Raw genomic sequence first — 20,250 nt, 5'->3', positions numbered from 1 at the left:
CAAAAATAGAAAAACCTATCCTAAAATTTATGTAGAATCTCAAGAGAACCCCTAAAAGCCAAAACATTTTTTTTCCAAAACAAAAAAAGAATAGCAAAACTAGATGACTCACACTTCCAGATTTCAAAATTTACTACAAAGCCACAGTAATCAAAACAGTATGGTACTGGCATAAAGACAGGCTTACAGGCCAGTGGAATAGAAGAATAGAGAATCCAGAAACAAACCCTCACATATGTGGTCAACTAAATTTTGACACAAGTGCCAATTCCATTCAATGGTGAAAGGGCAATTTTTGTAACAAATGGTGCTGGGGAAACTGGATATCCATATGTGAAAGAATGAACTTGGACCCTCCCCTAACACATAAAAATTAACTCAAAATGGATCAAAGACCTAAATATAACATGTAAAACAATACAGTTCCTACAAGAAAACATTAAACAGAAGCTTCACAACTTTGGATTTGGCAGTGCTTTCCTGGGTATGACACCAGAAGCCTAGGCAACAAATAAAAAATAGACAAATTGGACTTTACAAAAAATAAAAATTTCTGTACATTAAAAAACACTATTCAACAGACTGAAAATAGCAGTCCACAGATTGGGAGAAAATATTTGCGAACCATACATTTGATAAGGGATAATATCCAGAATATATAGAGAACTTCTCAAAGTCCAAAACAAAAGAATATCCCAACTCAAAAATGGGCCAAGGACTTGAATAGACATTTCTCAAAGGAGATATATGAATGATTAATAGGCACATGAAAAGATGCTCAAGATCATTAATTATTAGGGAAATGCAAATCAAAGCTACATTAAGATACCACCTCATACCCATTATGATGGTGAATACCAACAAACAAAAACAGAAAGCATGTTGGTGAGAATGTGGAAAAATTGAATTCTTCTGCACTGCTCATGGGAATATAAATGATGCAGCTGCTGTGTAAAACAGTATGGCAGTTCCTCAAAAAAAAATTGAATTAACCATGTGTTCAGCAATATCATTTCTGGATCTATATTCAAGAGAATTGAAAGCAGGATCTCAAAGAGATATTTGTATATTCATGTTCACAGCTGCATCATTACAGTAGCCAAAAGATGAATAAATGTCCATCAGTAGATGAATGGATAAGCAAAATTTGGTGTGTGTGTGTGTGTGTATGTGCATATACACACACATACATAAATGGAAAACTGTTCAACCTTTAAGAGGAAATTTTGATACCTGTTACAACATGGATGAGCTTTTAAAGACATTATGCCTAGTGAAATAAGGCAGGCACAAAAAGGTAAATACTGTATAATCCCATTTATATGAGTGAGGTACCTAGAATAGTCAAACTCATAAAAACAGAAAGTAGAATGGTGGTTGCCAGGATTAGCTGGGAGGGGAAATGAGGCGGCTAATGGGTACAGAGTTTCAATTTTGTAAAATTAAGTTCTGGATGGTGATTGCACAACAGTATTTGAATATATTTAACACAGCTGAACTGTGTGCTTAAAAATAGGTAGGATGGTAAATTTTATGTCTTTTACTTAAAGAAAATTAGGAAAAGAGAAAAAGTCTAAAGATGGGACAATAAAAAGTTTTCTGAGATTTTGTTGATTGCTTTTTAATATTTTCAAGAGCTGTGTAGGTTGGTACACTGATTCTTTAATGTTTCATTTCAAAACTTAGGACTTCTCCTTGTTTTAGGGTTATGGAAGGATCACTCTCACGTCTTTTAATAATATTTACTATGACTATTCCAGGATGGGAGTTGTGAGATGCTTATAAATGGAGTGAATAAAAAGAAGAAGAGAGATTTTCCTGAGTTAACTGGCTAGCTAACATCTCTCAGAAGAGAGAGATGAATAAACAATACATATTCATTGAAGAGAAACAATTTTATGTTGGAATCAGCTAGATTATTTTATGAGCCAAAGACAAAGCATAATATATATTAAGCTTCTGGAGGAAGGAAAAGTATGCTAAGGCAGAGGCACTGGGTTGCTGCTCACTCTAGAATGGGGTGTAGTAGCAGCTTTTGGGGGGTGCAAGGGACCACCTGGCCAGACTGCTTATTTAGTATTGGTTTGGAGTCCAGAATTGAAAATTTTGTTTGCCTGTGGGTTCATGATTTGGAAATGTTCGTTTTGGATATCAGTCGTTTGTTAACTCTAGTTAATGCATAGATTAAAACGGGACTATTTGCAAACCGCAACACCTGATACAGTGCAGTTACTCAGTAAATGTTAGTGCCCGTCTTTGACTTTGACTTTTTCTGTGTTGTGAAAAGGGAATAGATGGGCCAGAAATTCTCCAAAAGTATATGGAAACCTCTTGAAACCCTAGATTATAATTTATTGGTATAAGGTATATCATTATCCTGTGTCAGTATGGCATGCTCGTTTATATCAACTGTTTTCTGATGCCTGACTCCTGATTTGGTTCTGGAGGGGTCTTGTAGATTAGCAGGGGACCACAGGTGGACTTCTAGAGAGTCTGTTCTTGGGAGGAGCAATGGTGAGGTTTAAGAAAAGTGACTGGAGGTGGAGAATTAGCCTGCTGCTGGGTGAGATTAGAACTGGAAAGGAACTCCGGAGGTGGTTTAGTCTGACGTTACATTTTCTGGCTGAGGAGATAGAGAAGTGATTTGTCCCATGTGGTAGCTCTAGTGGAGAAGCCAGAGTCAACGGCTTCTGAACGTTCTGATATCCAAGAATCATAGACTATAGCATTTTTACCTGTGAATGATAACCTTTACATGCCATATTCATCTTAAAATAAATCTTATATATTAATCAAGTTTTCTTATATTTTTGAGTTTATTGAAATAGGTAACTGAACTAACAGTGCTACCAAAATTCTCATAAGGAAAATCCTTGTTTTAAGAGAAATAAGAAATTCTTGTCTTTTTTGTTTCTAGGTTAAGTCAGCAAACAAAGAAAACATGGTATTTTGAAGTATGATTAAACTCCTGATGCTGCAGAAGAGGCTAAGAATATTAATGGCCAGATCTAGGTAAGTTGAGGTTTACACTTTAGGGGAAAAATAAAGAAAAAAATTTTAAGTTCACAAATTATATTCTTTTAAACAAGAGATTTTTAGTTAGGTTTTCTTGAATGCAATCATGTTGCCTTCTGACTTGCTGTCACCCTCAAAGAATAAGGACACATGGCTTTAATTAAACTAAGGCAGTGTTTACGAATTTAAAAATATTCAGCCAACTTGCTGCGGTATTACTCTTCCCAAACAGCAGCTCCCTTCTGTTCTCACATGTACCCTCGGTTACTTCCCTATGTCACTTTCTGAGGGAGCATGGTGATGTTTCTGCTGAGTTACGGATTTAGTTGGTAAGATGGTGAAGGCCTATGGTTTCTCAAGTGTTTACAGTATTAGTGCACGTTATTAGGTCTTACACAACTCAGAGGTGGTTTTCAAATACTAATCTGGTGGTCATAGCTGCAGAATATTTAGTATCTTGCCTTTCCCCTTGCCTAGGAGTTTGTGGTTCAGGAGGAGGATTCAGTGATGTGGATGAGGCCACATTAAAAAGTCTCCTTCTGGGGATCCCAGGATGGCTCAGCAGTTTAGCGCCTGCCTTTGGTCCAGGGCATGATCCCGGAGTTCCGGGATCGAGTTCCACATAGGACTCCCTGCATGGATCCTGCTTCTCCCTCTGCCTGTGTCTCTGCCTCTCTCTCTCTCTCTCTCTCTGTCTCATGAATAAATAAATAAAATCTTAAAAAAAAAAAAAAAAGTCTCCTTCTGGGCTGGAAGATTGACCATAGCTTCCCATTCTTCCGGCTGTTTCAGTCTCTCGTTCCTACTAAACCGATTCTTCAACCTTACAGAGGCCTCCTGTTCCTTTTTGCCTCATTTCCCCGCCATTTCATCAGGCCTCTCCTCTTTATTTCTGTCCTGACCAGACCTGATGATCCATCCCTTCAAACCCCCATATTGCCAATGTCCTTTAATTACTTTGTCCCCTTATCCTCTGACCCTGGGTCACTTGAACGATCTACCCTCTGAACTGCTGAGTGCTGCTGCAAAAACAGCATCATCTTCCTCTCTAGCCTCTGCTGAGCTCTCAGGGCCGCCTCCTTAATCAGCCTGCTACCTTTCTTGGGAAGACCCTCAGGGAATAATCCTACCATTTCTACAAGTTCTCATTCTGCAAACTTGCCTTCTATTTCACAGAGGAAATTTAGGATGACAGATGTTACCTGCTTTAGCTTCTCTACTATGCTCCACCCATCTTTATTTTCTTCCATCTCTTGTCAGAGGACAAACTTCTCATTCTGAGCCCTGTAATTCCTCTTCTCCAGTCTCTCCTTCTGTCTTAATCCATCATGTAGCACATTTTTTCCTTTTGTTTTTTCTTAAAAATTTTAACCTTTCTTGACCTACTGATCACAAACCTACACAAATCTATGTCATCTAAAAACAAATAACTTTTTGAAACCATGTCTGTCTATACCATAGTACTCTGTCCTTTCCCTTCTGAACCTGTTCTTGAAAGAGCAGTTTCCATTCTCTGGGGGCCTACTTCCTTATCTTCTGTTTGTTCACTTGAGTTTGGTTTCGGCCTCCAACAGCCTGCTTCCACCATGAATGGCACCCTCCTTCTTGACACTTTCTTTTTTCAGTTGGTACGATTTTGGTTATTTTTTTCCTCCTCCACGTCTTCCCTATACTCCAGTACTTCATATTTCCTAGAATTGGAATTGAAACTCCCCAGAATTTCAACTGTAGACCCTGCTTTGTGCTGTCCTTGGGCAGTGTTTTCTGTTTTATGGCTCAAATACCATGTGTATATCAATATTTTTCCTCCTTCCTCAAATCCATGCTCTTGTATTTTACTCTCTTTGCATATCTCCATTTGGTTGTTCTCTAGAATCTCAGCTTACCAAGTCTAAAACTGAATTAGCCACCATCACTTACTCTTGAAGACTGCCATGGTGTTTTCTGTCCCAGGCAGTGGAACCGGCACCCTTCATCTGCCACACTGGAAATTGCCCCTTCCTTCCTGTCTGCCTAGCCAACTACTCCATGCTGCTGACTCGTCTCCCTGAATGTCTTAAAAATTCATCTTTTTTGACTTTATTCCTACTATTGCCATTCTGGTTTTAGGTCTGTAGCATATTTCATTTTTCCATCTTCTCAAACTGGTTTTTCTTCTCTGCACTGAACTGCCACTGAAATTTATTCTGCGGGGGAAGTATTTAAAATGAAGTCCCGAGCACCTCACTTTTCTGCTTCAAATTCTTCCCTGGCTTTCCATCATGTGTAAGATAAAATTTATTCTCCTTTAGTATGGCAAACAAGGCTTTGGGGTCACATATTAGGCTTTTCACTAATTGCTGTTGCCCTGAATTGAAACATTCAGTGCAGACAGCTTTCAAGTAGGTGCACCGCTATCCATATATCCCTGACAACACAGGAGGTGCTGTCCTAACAGGTAGCCCGTGAAGGTGGCAAGTAGAAGAATGATTTTCTAGGGGTGCCTGGCCCGCTCAGTTGGTGGAGTGTGTGGCTCTTGATCTCGGAGTTGTGAGTTCAAGCCCCATGTTGGGTATAGAGATTACTTAAAAAAATCTTTAAAACAAAACAGAAAAAGAAGACTGATTCTTTACTCCTTTTGAGAAATAGTTTAAGAACAGTCCTTTGAGGCACCACCTTTTGAGGCAGAAGCTATACTTAGCTCTTTATGTTCAGGAGCAAGTCAATGGTGAAGATGGATGTGTAATTTCAAGAAGACTTTGTTTCTGTCATTTGTCCCTCTACTTAAAAAAATGTTTTGAATATTCTTTTGCCTCTTTCTCATCCCATATTTTATTAAGTATTTTCAGACATTCCTTGTTTTCTTGCACTTTGCTTTATTGTGCTTTGCAAATACTGTGATTTTTACAAATTGAAAGTTTGTGGCAACTGTGCTTTGAGCGAGTCTGTCAACACTGTTTCTCCAACAGCATTTACTCACTTTGTGTCTCTGTGTCACATTTTGGTAATTCTCACAATATTTTAAACTTTTTCACTATTCTTTTTTTTTTTTTTTAATTTTTTAATTTATTTATGATAGTCACAGAGAGAGAGAGAGAGGGCAGAGACACAGGCAGAGGGAGAAGCAGGCTCCATGCACCGGAAGCCCGACGTGGGATTCGATCCCGGATCTCCAGGATTGCGCCCTGGGCCAAAGGCAGGCGCCAAACCGCTGCGCCACCCAGGGATCCCAACTTTTTCATTACTATTTTGTTAAGATGATCTGGGATCAGTGACAATGACTTACTGAGAGCTTAGATGATGGTTAGCATTTTTAGCAATAAAGTATTTTTTAATTGAGGTACATACATTGTTTTGTAAGACACATTGCTGTTGCTTAGACTTGGTAAGCATCACTTTTATATGCACTGGGAAAACAAAAAATTGATCTGACTCACTTTATTGCAACACTTGCTTTTTTGCAGTGGTCTGGAAGCAAACCTGCAATATCTCCAATGTATTAATTTTTTTAAATACAACATTTATGGGCCATGGGGTATGTCAGGTGGTATGCTTTGTGCCCTAGGAAATTGAGAAGGTTCCTATCTTCAGGGAAATCACAGTGAAGTGAATGTCGAGACAAATACGTATTACAATAGGATATGTATTGCCATGGTAGAGTCATGTCATCTGACTGTGAAGACACTGGATGCCATCTAGCTTCCAAGTTAGTTGGGGTGCCAGATGGCTACCTCATTGTTCAGGTCCCTTTACGTGGTTTGGCCCCAGCTGGTGTCACAGCCTACCCTGTACTCCAGTCATATCGGACACCCCACTTCCTTCTGAATGCAGTGCTACCTTTCCTGATGTTTCCTGACCTTTGTTTTCTTTGTACTCTTATCTGTCTCAAGTATCTACTTCTATTTTTTGCCCAGTGCACTGTTTCTTTTCACCTTTTTGAATATCAGCTCCAGCAAAGCTTCCTGCCCTGCTAACCCGGAAAGTTATGTGCTCCCTTTTCTGTGCCCACAGAACTCTTCTCATATTTTCATATAAGGTTTAATCGTAATACGTTATTTGTGTACATCTCTGTCTCTCCTTTTAGATTCCTGACTCTTCAGAGGTACCTACTGTGACTCAGTCATCTTTATGCCATGTTATTTAACTGGCACATTACCCAGAGTGAACTAGCAATACGAATCTTAATTAACTTTACTATTTTATTTATCACTTCTTTTGATTTGTGCAGTAGTATACTTTTTCATCTGCTTAATACTTAGACCTGCCAGCATTCTTTCCCTTTGCTTATTTAGTACAGTTCAGTTCATTCAGCTCCCAAGAGACGTAGAGCACCTACTGTGTGGAAGGTAATATGTTAGGCCTGGGGAATGCAGAGCTGAATGAGGTCTGTCCCTGCTTGAGAAGGAGCTTACAGTGGAGGGAGAATGATAGTTGAATAAACAGATGATCTATCACAGTTTCAACTGAGTAAACAATGTGAAGAATGCTGTGGTACTGGGAAGCCCAGGGTGCCTTGTGGGATACATAAGAAGTGTAACTCTCCCAGTTGCTTGGAATCAGAGAGGTTTCCCTGAAGGATCTGTACCCTTGGATCTTGAGGGGCAAGGAGCAGCATGGGACAGTGTGGGAGGACAAGCTGCTCTGGGGGAACCGTCCAGTGTTTTGGTAGGGCCTGAAGCAGAGTCAGAGAATTCAGACTAGATCTACAGCCTGGTTCGAGATTATGAAGAATCTCACACCATGCTGACAAGCTTCGAATTTTTTCCTGAAGGTAGCAAAGAACCACTGAGGAGTTTTAGGCAAGTTTTATCAGATTTATGGTTTTTAATATTTAGTAGCTTTTTGCCCCTCCTTCCCTTCCCCTTTTCCAAATACTGTCACGTTCATTCTGATTCTTTCCCTTTTTGGTAAGTGATGTTTTGAATTTTTCCTTTGTTTGTTCATGTGGAGTTTTCCTGAATACTTACTGTCACCTATGACCTATTTCTAAACTTGTGTGGGAACGAGGGATTAGACAGGCATGCTCTGTCCATTTTGCCAGTATTCTCTACATTAAGTTACTCCTTGATTGTTGGGTTGTTTTTTTCTCCTAATGAACTATTCCAAATTTGTTTTTGTGTCTTATTTTGCCTGATGAGGTACATAAAGGATACACTACAGGGAGTAATAAGAATCAAAATGCCTTCCGGCCTTGAAGTCCAGCATCCCTTTGGAACTGCATTAAGAGAGGGAGATGAAATTTCTGATAAACCATTAAGGATTAATTCTATGAATGACTTTATTTAAATAGTGCTACATACGAGATGAGACCTTAGTTGGTTTGGTTCTTTTAAAAGATAACCTAAAAATAGGCAGACCTTTGCAAATTAAACTGAAAATTTGAAATTTCTGTGACGTTGACCTCACAAAATTATTTTCCTTGTCACTGAGCAAAATTTACCAGCTGAATGTGTGAAATCTAGCTCAGTCCTGTACCTTCTTGGGCCTAATTTTCCTCATGAAAATAATGCAGGACTTGTGTTAGGTGATTTCTTAAGTCTTTTTCTGTTTTATGGTTTTTGTATCCTACATTTAATAATTTTTTCCAAATTATCTTTCATGTAGCGCTCACATGGTCTTCTGAAGAAGCCATGGGTAGCTGTTGTAGCTGTCCAGATAAAGACACTGTCCCAGATAACCATCGGAACAAGTTTAAGGTTAGTAAAACTGGTTGAGTTTATATCTCTCACTGCCTAGTTGGATGTTCTTTTTCTTCACATGATATATCATACTTCCTCACTTTTATCTCTAGACGCTTCTATTTCTCTTTGTGTCCACTCTGCCTTTTCTTGTTTTAACAAATGTTGACAATATGTTCCTGCTTACGTAATGGAATCCTCTTTTGCTCTCCCTTTGGTCCTCTATATCCAATTAGCCATATAGTTCTAGTATTTTTTTTTTAATGCCATTCTATAGGTGCCTCTTCAATCTGGTCACCACCTCCCAGTCATTGCTTCATACCTGGATAATTTCTTAGCTGAACTGTACCTTGAGTCAGTCACCTTTGTGATCCATCTTGCAGTTGACATCGTATTAATCTTACTCTTTCATCATTCTAAAACTTCCGGTGTTCTGTTGCCTAGAGCACAGATGCTCCGTTTCTTACCTATCCACAGCCATTTAGTGTCTCTCATAGTCTGACCTCAGATTATTATAAATCATAGCCTCTGGGTCACACATATCTAGGTGTAAGTCGACAGCCTGTTGCTTTGTATGCTTTGTAGCTTTGTGACCTTGGGCAGGTTGTGTTGTCACTATGTGTTTGTTCCAGTTTTGTGCACTACAGTGGTTACCTGTGGTTTAGGATTGTTAAAAGGATTAAATGGGAAAAATATGTGGAAAGCCCTCTGCCAGTCCCAGTTCTAAGTGTTACCTAATACTCATAGTCTCTGGCCATTTGCAGAAACTCAGTAGTACGAGTCCTCCCCTTCTGTGAACTCTGTGCCAGTCTTGTCTTGGTCTCTGAAACATACCTTCTTCATCGTTGCTGCAGCACTGCATCTCCAGATAGGCCCTATAACCCCTGACCCCACCAGTTCTCTCCGGGGGCTCAGCCACAGTCTCTCCTCTTCTCATGTGCAGGCTTCTCCAGCCACCCTACCTGCATCTTGCAGCCTCTATTGCACCCATTCGTCAATTGCTCACATATAGCTTCGTGTTGTTGACTTCATATTTGTATATCTTACATCCTCACTGGGAGTGTGAGCTTCTTGTGGACAGAACCAGGTATCACACTGCTGCATAGTCCAAGCCTTACACACACCTTGGTTGATGAAAGAACTAACAAAGGAGCGAATAACTGAACCAAATCAGCAACAGTGCATGTTACTAATTGGTGAATTATATGTATGTTTGTCAAGTGGGAACATTAGGTAAGCTCTAATTAAATGTTCTTTTTTAGGTCATTAATGTGGATGATGATGGGAATGAGTTAGGTTCTGGCATAATGGAACTTACAGACACAGAACTGATTTTATACACTCGCAAACGTGACTCGGTAAAATGGCACTACCTCTGCCTTCGACGCTATGGCTATGATTCAAATCTCTTTTCTTTTGAAAGTGGCCGGAGATGTCAAACTGGACAAGGTAGGTAGAGCGAGCCTTTAATTTTTTTTTTCTTCAAACATTAGCACATTTGAAAACTGATCTTTCAGTTTTTTCACAGACATTTAAATTAATACTTTGCTTTTCTCCTGATAGAAAAAAAAAATCCCCAAATTAGTAGATCATTAAGAAAGAGATATGTAAACTATATATTCATTTACCAGGCATTTATCAAGTACATTTTCTATGCCTAGAATTTTGACTCCTCCTATTAACTTTAAGCTTTTCAGTATATGATTAGCTCCAGTACATTGGGTATGTATCTGTATTGTTATAACTTTTTGGGGAAAGAACCTAACCTTTGGACTCTTTATTGTTAAAGCTTTTTGTATCTTTATTGTTACAATTTTTTGGGGAAAACACTTAACCTTTGGACTCAAACAGAACTTGGTTTGGCTTTTTGCTACCTACTGCTTGAAAGGCGGGGGCAAGTTACATGCTCTCTGTAGAACATCAGGTATCTTCTCTATCAGAGAGGAATGCGAATCCCTACTTTTTAATTAAAAAAGGTAAGGATTGTAAACCATGGAGCAGGGGACTGTCAAATGGTAAAGGATCACCTTGCTAATGGTGATTTGGGCTCCCCCTGCTGTTGAACAGCAGACCAAAGTAAGTGTTGAGATCTCATTTTCGTCTGCCTTGTTTTGGGCCATCTTTCTTTAGACGTATGAAAATTATTCCGTGAATTTCCTTTTGGGTTTATGTTTTGAAACCGAGAATACCATTAATTTATCAGACATTTATAAAAGGCCTTCCTGTCAGTGCATAAAATGCTTTACGGTTTTGTTCTTTGACAGGTATTTCTTGTAGCTTTTTTAAAACTGTAGCTACCATTTACCCCTTCTCTTTTATATTTGCAGGAATCTTTGCCTTTAAGTGTGCCCGTGCAGAAGAATTATTTAACATGTTGCAAGAGATTATGCAAAATAATAGTATAAATGTGGTGGAAGAGCCAGTTGTAGAAAGGAATAATCATCAGACAGAATTGGAAGTCCCCAGAACACCTCGAACACCTACAAGTAAGTGCCAGTTTTCCCTCTTGTATTTTGAATAATAGACATTTAAAAACTATGAATTATGGATATTTAATCTGTAACATTTTAGAAATCACCATTGGCTAACATAAATGTAATGGTTGTTTTTTTAAAAAAAAAAACTGTGAGAGCTATAATTATAAGCACTTTTAATATTTTAAGTAGGAAAACGTTACAAGTTCCCTATTAGCTAAAGGGTGAATGGAAAGTTGGAGTGGAAGGGGAGTGTCGTTTGTGCTCTGGTTTCTCTTGTCTTACCAGAAGCACTTTGCTTACTCCTCTCAGTGCAGATTCCATTCTCTTTCATTTTTATCTCTCTGTCTTGTCCCCATATTTTACTTTTCTTCTTTAACCAATAAACTATAACTCAGCTCCAGGGTTTGCTGCTCAGAATTTACCTAATGGATATCCCCGATATCCCTCATTTGGAGATGCTTCATCCCATCCCTCAAGCAGACATCCTTCTGTGGGAAGTGCACGCCTGCCTTCAGTAGGTGAAGAATCTACACATCCTTTGCTTGTAGCGGAGGAGCAAGTAAGCATATACGACTGTCTAATGGGATAATGGATTGTGTGGAGTTAAAGCGTTACTGTGCTGATACATGAAAATTGTAGTCTGTCTGAATTTTAACTTTCATTATTTGTTTATGACTTATAGTGAAGAATCAGAGGAAACAGCATATATTTTCTAACATATGCAAAATAGGTGTAGCATCACAATAGTCTGGGCTCACAGGAAAGGGTTATCTATAAATAAATACAGATATAACTAAATAGTTCCTGTTATGAGACGCCTGGGTGGCTCAGTGGTTTGGCGCCTGCCTTCGGTCCAGGGTGTGATCCTGGAGTCCTGGGATCCAGTCCCATATTGGGCTCCCTGCAGGGTGCCTGCTTCTCCCTCTGCCTGTGTCTCTGCCCCTCTCTCTCTCTGTGTCTCTCGTGAATAGATAAATAAATAAATCTTTAAAAAAAAATAGTTCCTGTTATAATAATCTCCAATGGATTTGGAAGTTATACTGCTTTTTATATTAGTGGATTACTAGCAGGAAGGTAGATTTTTGTTGTCAGTGTTTTTATGAAGCTATTTGATGATTCTGACTTGTATTTTTCATTGGTGGAATGAAGTTATTGGCTGAACATTGTCTATATATTAGTTATTCTTTTGTAAACCAAAGGTCACATATCATGAAGTTTTTTACTATTTTAATCTGTTTCTTTGTGTTCTTTACATGATAAATGAATTTTTAAGTTAGTTACTATAATTACACCTCCCTCAGATTTTGCATTTTATTTTTTAATTTTTTCAAATTTTATGTATAGTCTTCTAAATTTTTTTTTAAATTTAAATTTAAATTTTTTTTATTTTAGAGAAAGAGAATGGCAGGGGGCAGTGTGAAGGGAGGAGAGAATCCCAAGCAGATTCCCTCCCCTCCTCCCCCATGAATGCAGAGCCTGATGTGGTGCTCAATCCCACGACCACAAGATCATGACCTTAGCCAAAAATCAAGAGTTGATGCTTAACCGACTGAGCCACCAAGGGGCCCCTAATCTTCCAAACATTTTTAAGTTGTTTTTCCCCCAAAATACCATTGACCCTTTCTAAACAGTGATGATTTCTGAGTAGGTGGTATTTATTTTTATATCAATGCATTTTATAGAACTTTTATTAAATCTAGTAGGGTTTAATCTTTTTATTTGATCACATTATCTGCAAATCATGATAAATTTGTCTCCTTTTTATTTATTTATTTTTTATTTATTTTTTATTTATGATAGTCACACACACACACAGAGAGAGAGAGAGAGAGAGAGGCAGAGACATAGGCAGAGGGAGAAGCAGGCTCCATGCACCAGGAGCCTGATGTGGGATTCGATCCTGGGTCTCCAGGATCGCGCCCTGGGCCAAAGGCAGGCGCCAGACCGCTGCGCCACCCAGGGATCCCAATATGTCTCCTTTTTAAAATACTCTTACTATTCCTTATTTCTGAATCATGTTTTAATGCATTGATGAAAATTTCCAAAACAACATGAAAATGCTAATCTCAATTCATTCCTGATTTTTTTTTAACAGAGTGCTTTTCGTGTATCAAATACAATGTCATGTGTTATATTAGAGTAGTTATTCTTTTATCAAGTGAAGAAGATCTTTCTACATTCTTCCCCTCTCCCCACCTTTTCCTTAGTGAAAACTGGGTACACAAGCCTCGAAGGGAGAGTATAGTGAGAGAGAAAGTTAATCGATTAAGTTAACTGATATGATCAGCCTTTTTTGGTTTTTGTTTTAGGCAAGTTATTGATTCACTTTCCTGTTTTGTTTTAGGTACATACCTATGTCAACACTACAGGAGTGCAAGAAGAGCGGAAAAACCGCACAAGTGTGCATGTCCCATTGGAGGCGAGGATTTCTAATGCTGAAAGCAACACACCAAAAGAAGAACCAAGTAGTATTGAGGACAGGGACCCTCAGATTCTTCTTGAACCCGAAGGAGTCAAATTTGTCTTAGGACCAACCCCTGTTCAAAAGCAGTTGATGGAAAAAGAGAAACTGGAGCAACTTGGAAGAGACCAAGTCAGTGGAAGCGGTGCCAATAGCACAGAATGGGACACTGGATATGACAGTGATGAGCGAAGAGATGCACCCTCTGTTAACAAACTGGTGTATGAAAATATAAATGGGTTATCTATCCCTAGTGCCTCAGGGGTCAGGAGAGGTCGTCTGACATCCAGCAGTACCTCAGATACCCAGAATATCAACAACTCAGCTCAGAGAAGAACTGCATTATTAAACTATGAAAATTTACCATCTTTGCCTCCTGTCTGGGAAGCCCGCAAGCTTAGTAGGGATGAAGATGACAATTTAGGACCAAAGACCCCATCTCTAAATGGCTACCATAATAATCTAGATCCAATGCATAACTATGTAAATACAGAGAATGTAACAGTGCCGGCAAGTGCTCACAAAATAGAATATTCGAGGCGTCGGGACTGTACACCAACAGTCTTTAACTTTGATATCAGACGCCCAAGTTTAGAACACAGGCAGCTCAATTACATACAGGTTGACTTGGAAGGTGGCAGTGACTCTGACAACCCTCAGACTCCAAAAACGCCTACCACTCCCCTTCCACAGACCCCTACCAGGCGCACAGAGCTGTACGCTGTGATAGACATCGAGAGAACTGCTGCTATGTCAAATCTGCAGAAAGCACTGCCACGAGACGACGGTACGTCTAGGAAGACCAGACATAATAGTACTGACCTGCCCATGTGAGCCTGGAAAGCGGTACATTGTTTGCACCTTTGTGAAGTTTCAAAAAATGAAGATGCAAGTGCTTCATTTTCATTTCTAAACACTAACTCCTTTTATAGACTGATAAGATTTTTTTTCTGACTATTTCATGTGCTTCTTTAACTAAAGGGAATTAACATTAGAGCAGGTACTCATTAAAGAACACTAATTTCAGTACATACTACTCATTACTGTACAGCAGCATTCCCATTTTCACAGTGCCTATTTAAAATGAGAGTTGAAGTGAGTGACATGCTGGTTGATTGTTATCAATATTCCGGACTTATGCATATCATTCATGTCTAAGTCGTGGTTGGCGTTTAAAACATTTTATAAAGCCTCTTGATCATGTGCATTGCTAACAGATAACTCTAGGCTTTGAAAGTAATATTTGTAGACTCACTATTCATGGTATATGGCCTCCAGCATGTAACATGAGGAATCCTTTATTTCATTAATTGTAGGCTTTTTGCCTTGAGCCAAAACATATGTAAAGGAAATAGAAGTACCACACCTCCTTGTATACCAGTCAGTTCCTTTGCCTTCTACGTTACTAGAAAGAGTCCTGTGCCCATGAATAGGGTTTGTTCTCGGTGTGTCGAAAGGCAGGAAGGAGTCAAAATTTTCTCTTTACTCATCTCATGATGTCATTTGAAGGGCAGGCCCAGATAATATCTTAATCAGAATTACACTAGACTCCAGAATCAGTCTCAGGTCACTTTACCCAAAAACATTTGGAAATCTGAACCAGGATCTCTTGAAAGTTGCTCTCCCATAGATTATGAACAATAACATTGTTTCCTGGAGGCATCTGGGCCATTAGATTGCCATTTACCTTCAGTTTTTTCCTTTGGTGTTTGGGATGTCTTATTCTGTTGCTTACTGTCTTTTTCAATTTAAAATGTTTGAGTTTGTATATAGTTTTGAAATTGGACTACATGTTCGTTGTTGTTTAGTTTGCATTTCTGTCGAATTGTGGTTTTGAAGGTTCGTTTGGAACTTACTGTTATTCTGTAACAGGGTTGCCCTTGTCCAGTATTTATTTATATGCTGTTTACTTTTCAAGTTGATAAAAACATTCGCGCAATTTGAAATTTCACTCGTGTCCATAGGTGATCTCTTTAACAGTTGAGGGAAAAAAAAAAAAAAAGAAGCTACTTTTCACATGCAAAGTTCCCTAAAGGTGTACTGTGTTTTCTCTGTGGGCACTCTCCCCAGCACTTTAGCAGCGATTCCCTCATCACACGGCTGCAGTTGTTCTTTGCCCGCAGTGGTGTTCCGCCCCCCCTGCTGTCCTTTCACTCATAGATGGATCTTCGGTTATCCCTTGATTTCAGTAGAATGTTAGGATTGTGGCCAGCATAGCAGGTACAGTGGAAGTCTTACAGCAATGAGATTGTGTTATAATTTAGGATTTAAAATGAATTGAAGTTTATATAAACCGAAGAGAGTCCGTATGTCGTAACTCTCGGAAAGTCAAGAATGTTCCAGTTTCTCAAAACACTAGGGAAGACAAGAGACGGCAGAGCGGAATGGTTAGGTTACTGTTTTCTCTAAATGTTGAGGAAGTTTGAGATCATGATTTGGATCTATCGTCCAGATGTAACTAAGGTCTCAGTCATAGAGCACCCAACCTGACCAGTGAATAACCTGATTAATTATAGGACAGTGAGTGGATTAGCAGAAGAGAGTGGGACCATTATAAAGAAAATAAATTATTAAAGCTTGTCGTTATTATTTTCAGTGCCATTGGTTTATGTGCATAGCAGAATTTTCTTTCTTTCTTCTTCTTTTTTATTTTTCTGTGAACCTGGTGCTTACTAAAGTGTTCACTGTGCTCTAAGGAGAGAACATTGGTATTGGTGTGCAGTTTCCATTTTTAACGTATTGTTCCATTTATGCTTTCCTCTGAGTAGATTGCTAATCGTGCCAAATTTATGTGATGGTTTTTGTAACGTGGAATAAGAATTATAATGGAACCAGTACATGTGGTTTTCTCCAAAACAAGCAGTCAAGACAGGACCTCCAGATGAAAGGGCTGACCTACTGATTCATTTTGGAGGTCGGATACTTTATTTTCTTTCTTTTCCTCACCATTTTCATTTTCCTCCGGATTCTAATTAGTTCTTATATATTTTAGGTAGCTCCAATATAATCATTGCAGTTTATGCTTTAAATACTGTGTGCTTTAAAAATGAAAATGGGACCAATTTGTCTGCTAAGAATTTGATTTTAGATACTATGAGTATTAGGAAGATGTATACAACTGGTGTTTATTTCTAGATGTCTCTGGAAATCACCTGTGTTCCTATTTAATAAAAAGTAATGTAGAACACTACTTGTCCTTTGCAGTAGTCTAGTCACGGGCATTAAGCTCTGTCCTGGAAGAATGTACCTGTTACGAGGTGCATCGTAGAATGAGATATTTTATTGGGTATAATTGTGGCCATATGTTTCAGATTTTTCTGAGACAGACCTAATTTTAGATATTTTGTTCTGTTGATGGACCATGTGACCCCACTTTCTGGTTTTGGAAATATAATCATTGTCCATATGCTTTCCCCCCATTAGAGTCCTCTTTTATCCATACAGGTGATAACAGTCCTTTTTATCCCACATCAGAGGTTGGAAACTGATATGGGTATTACCTGTGTTTTTTCTTCATGTATTTTGTTTCCCAGTTTCATCTTCCTTTAAAAAATGAAAATATGGTGCCTTCCCTCCCTCCAGGAAGATTGGCAAATAGTTCCTTTTATTTACTGCTGCTGTGGAGTGATGAGATATGCACTTTACTCTTGAAGACTCAGCAAAAAGCTTTTCACTTCCCAGTATATCCAGAATAGATCACATTTGGGACTTATGAAAATTTGCCAAGCAATCTTTGTTTTTATAGATATTAATGTTGACCCCACAGTTCAATGTTATAAGTCAAGCTAGTGTTTGTTTATCCCTCCCCTCTCAGAAAAAATCTGTGGCACAACATATAAAAATGTACCTCAATAATGTTCTATTAAAAATGGGACAGGGGCCTTATGTTTTCATAATTTCCCAATAATGTGCCACCATATTTTGCCTCAAGGTAAAGGTTTTAACAAGCTAAAAAGTACTTCCCACCTCCCCCTGTGCTGTTCCTAACCCATAATGCCCAAGTGTTTTGTGCAATGTGTAGTGTGTGTGTGTAAATATATATATGTGTATAAGTGTATATGCATATATATATATATCTCCTTGAAATAGACATACCATCAGAGACAACATTCAGAAGTAACTGATGTATTGACATCTTATTCATATTTCTGATATGTGAGGTATATGGTACTAATTACCTTTCCCTTTTGTTTGCCAAATTTGAATAAAGGCATTGGTACGAAATTAATAGAATGTATAGAAAATGTTTTTGGCTTGAAAATCTAACATATTTTATGACATACCACAATATACTCTGCCCATACCAGCACCCTATCTATCCTGTTCTTTACATCCCTATTCCCCATTCCTACTTCCTCATTTTTTGGGGGTATAACACAATTCTTTTGTAGCATCAATACAACTGCAATTCTATGACAATTGGACAATAATAGCATGGAAACGGACTGGTATTAATAGTACAGTAGTCACCGGTGTGCCACATTTGCATTAGTAAATGCAAAATATACATTTTATAAAGGAAAAATTTTGTGTTATGTTTTTATTTTCATTACATTGTATAATATTGTAAGATTATTGTATGTCCTAATTTGCATTATAAATGTTTTTTTCCTACAGTAAAGGCATAAATATAGCAACTTTGTATAAAGGTAGCTTATTAGATTTTTAATTTTTTCTTTTATAAAATATTGTCTAACAGTGGGACTACCATTGCCAAATTGTATATGAAATAGGAATTTTATCCCCTATGGTTAATTTCTTTTATAAACATTCCATATTTCTCTAATAAAAGACATAAGTGATACTGTACTATGCATAAATTGTATATTAATGCTGTTTCATATCAGCATTTTAAATTTTGGTTTGCATTTTTAATACTGGCAAAATTTACCACTGTTGATTAAAACCTTGTTGTATATGTAACAACATCTTTTGCCCTCTATCCCTTCCTACCCTTTGTTCTCTGTTTCTCCCTATCAGTGCCAACTTCATACATTTTGTAGCATGGCAATAAAATATAACTTTTACACTGAGGCCAAGTGTGGCTTTTTGGAGGACGTGGAGCTGGGAGGATTGCCCTCTAGTCATTCTTTGCATATGACTTTTTGCCATATAAACCGTATCTCCAGGCATGAGAAGTTTTCTCATATATGATGTAAACATGCTTTTAAGGACAAGTGTGAATGTGCTTTTAAGCTTAATTTTTGTCATAACAAATAAGAACTAATTTTTTATCTTTGGAAAAGTCAGAGTTCTTGAAGTACAATCAAACCTTTATTAACTGGAGTACTTAAAGAATAAGCTAATAATTGAATTTAGTTCAACAAGGGCTAAGCAACACATTTTTAAAATCCTTATTTATTGTAGAGTATTAGTATACTGTCCTAAAGATTATATGTAAAATATGGTTTAATCTTAGATGATTTAGGATCTTGCAATGCCTTACTGTTGTCATTCTGGCATAAATTTTCATAATGAGGTACTCAAGTTGATACTGGAAGCTGAGCTGACTATACACTGACCTTAAGCATTCATGAAAAACTGCTTTGTTGAATAAAATCTGATCAGAATTCTTATGGTTACTTTCCCCTTATTGCCGAAAGTAGATTGCAATAAAACCCCAATAAAAGTTTGGTTGGATACCTATTTAAAGTTTTCCTGTATTTCTATGTCATACATTTCTTAAGACTTTACGGTAAGAGGTTTTGTTTCTTAGTCCCATACCAGTGCTTCCATTTTCAAGTGATCATATGGTGGGCTAAGGATCATGTGTCATCAAAGTGAAAGGAAACTATAAGTAGTTGACAGACTCTTCACGGCTTTATCTATGCAGTCATCCTAGCAGTTCTCAGCTTTGGGACTCCAGACCTGTTTTTAAATCACAGTGTGACAGTACAAAGCCTATTTAGTAGATACAGCTCAAGATGGAGATCACTTAGACAACGAAGGGGTAGACAAATCCACCTGTACCTGGCTGCTTTACTATATACTAGACAACCATGGACCCATAAATCGGTGAAGATGTGGCAGGGACATCACCTTGGGAAATTTGAGCATTTGGTTTCAGAAAGTAAAAACTTCTTTGGATTATTTCTGTGTTTTTCTTTTGGTTCCTTTGAAGACAGCTCTTCACATTTTTTTCTTATTTAACGAATGAGCACCAACGAGGCTCTCTGCTCCTAATAAAGATGGCAATCCTTGTGCTCAAAAGGATTGGTAGTTTAGCTCTTCTAATGGGGGCAGTGCCCTTCTTCCCTGCCCCTCCCTCCAAAGAACTAAGCCCTGAGACAAACTGTATGTAATAAATTCTTCTGATACCTCTAGAATGGTACTAAGCTATATACTGTAGGAGAATTGAAAAAATTGTTACTCCAATTCGTAATAACATAATAATATAAAGGCACACAAAAAGGAAGGGCGTCAAACTCAGTCTAAGTAAGATTTTCGAGAAAAGCCTAGAGGTAATCCCTAAGGTGTTTCATGAGAGTCTTCATAGATTTAGAGGACGTTCAGAGGAAAGGTTGTCTTAGGGAGAAGGAGTAAAGTTCAAGGCACAGTTGTAAATAACTATACATAGACCATGATTGTCCAGTGGTGGCAAGGGGTTCCATATGACTGGAGCAGAGACTGCAAAGGCAGG

General features: G+C 38.2%; 1 protein-coding gene across 8 annotated transcripts in view; it reads left to right on the top strand.

The window, feature by feature from the left end:
- The window catches only part of FRS2 (fibroblast growth factor receptor substrate 2), a 113,265-nt gene extending 94,621 nt beyond the window's left edge, over positions 1–18,644 (top strand). For 7 of the 8 annotated variants that reach the window (XM_041754917.1, XM_041754919.1, XM_041754915.1 and 4 more), the window contains 6 exons: positions 2,918–3,012; positions 8,599–8,690; positions 9,935–10,121; positions 11,000–11,158; positions 11,545–11,708; positions 13,494–18,644. In XM_041754917.1, the coding sequence (XP_041610851.1) occupies positions 8,625–8,690; positions 9,935–10,121; positions 11,000–11,158; positions 11,545–11,708; positions 13,494–14,444 (1,527 nt within the window). In that variant the 5' untranslated portion in view covers positions 2,918–3,012; positions 8,599–8,624 and the 3' untranslated portion in view covers positions 14,445–18,644. The remainder of the gene's footprint in view (positions 1–2,917; positions 3,013–8,598; positions 8,691–9,934; positions 10,122–10,999; positions 11,159–11,544; positions 11,709–13,493) is intronic. The other variant, XM_041754922.1, reaches the window with a different exon arrangement.
- The last annotated feature ends 1,606 nt before the right edge of the window (positions 18,645–20,250 follow it).

Source organism: Vulpes lagopus, chromosome 5, assembly GCF_018345385.1.
Source record: "Vulpes lagopus strain Blue_001 chromosome 5, ASM1834538v1, whole genome shotgun sequence".
Classification (NCBI taxonomy): domain Eukaryota; kingdom Metazoa; phylum Chordata; class Mammalia; order Carnivora; family Canidae; genus Vulpes; species Vulpes lagopus.
The sequence above is the reverse complement of the archived record's forward strand: the minus strand, read 5'-3'. Positions and strand labels throughout refer to the sequence as shown.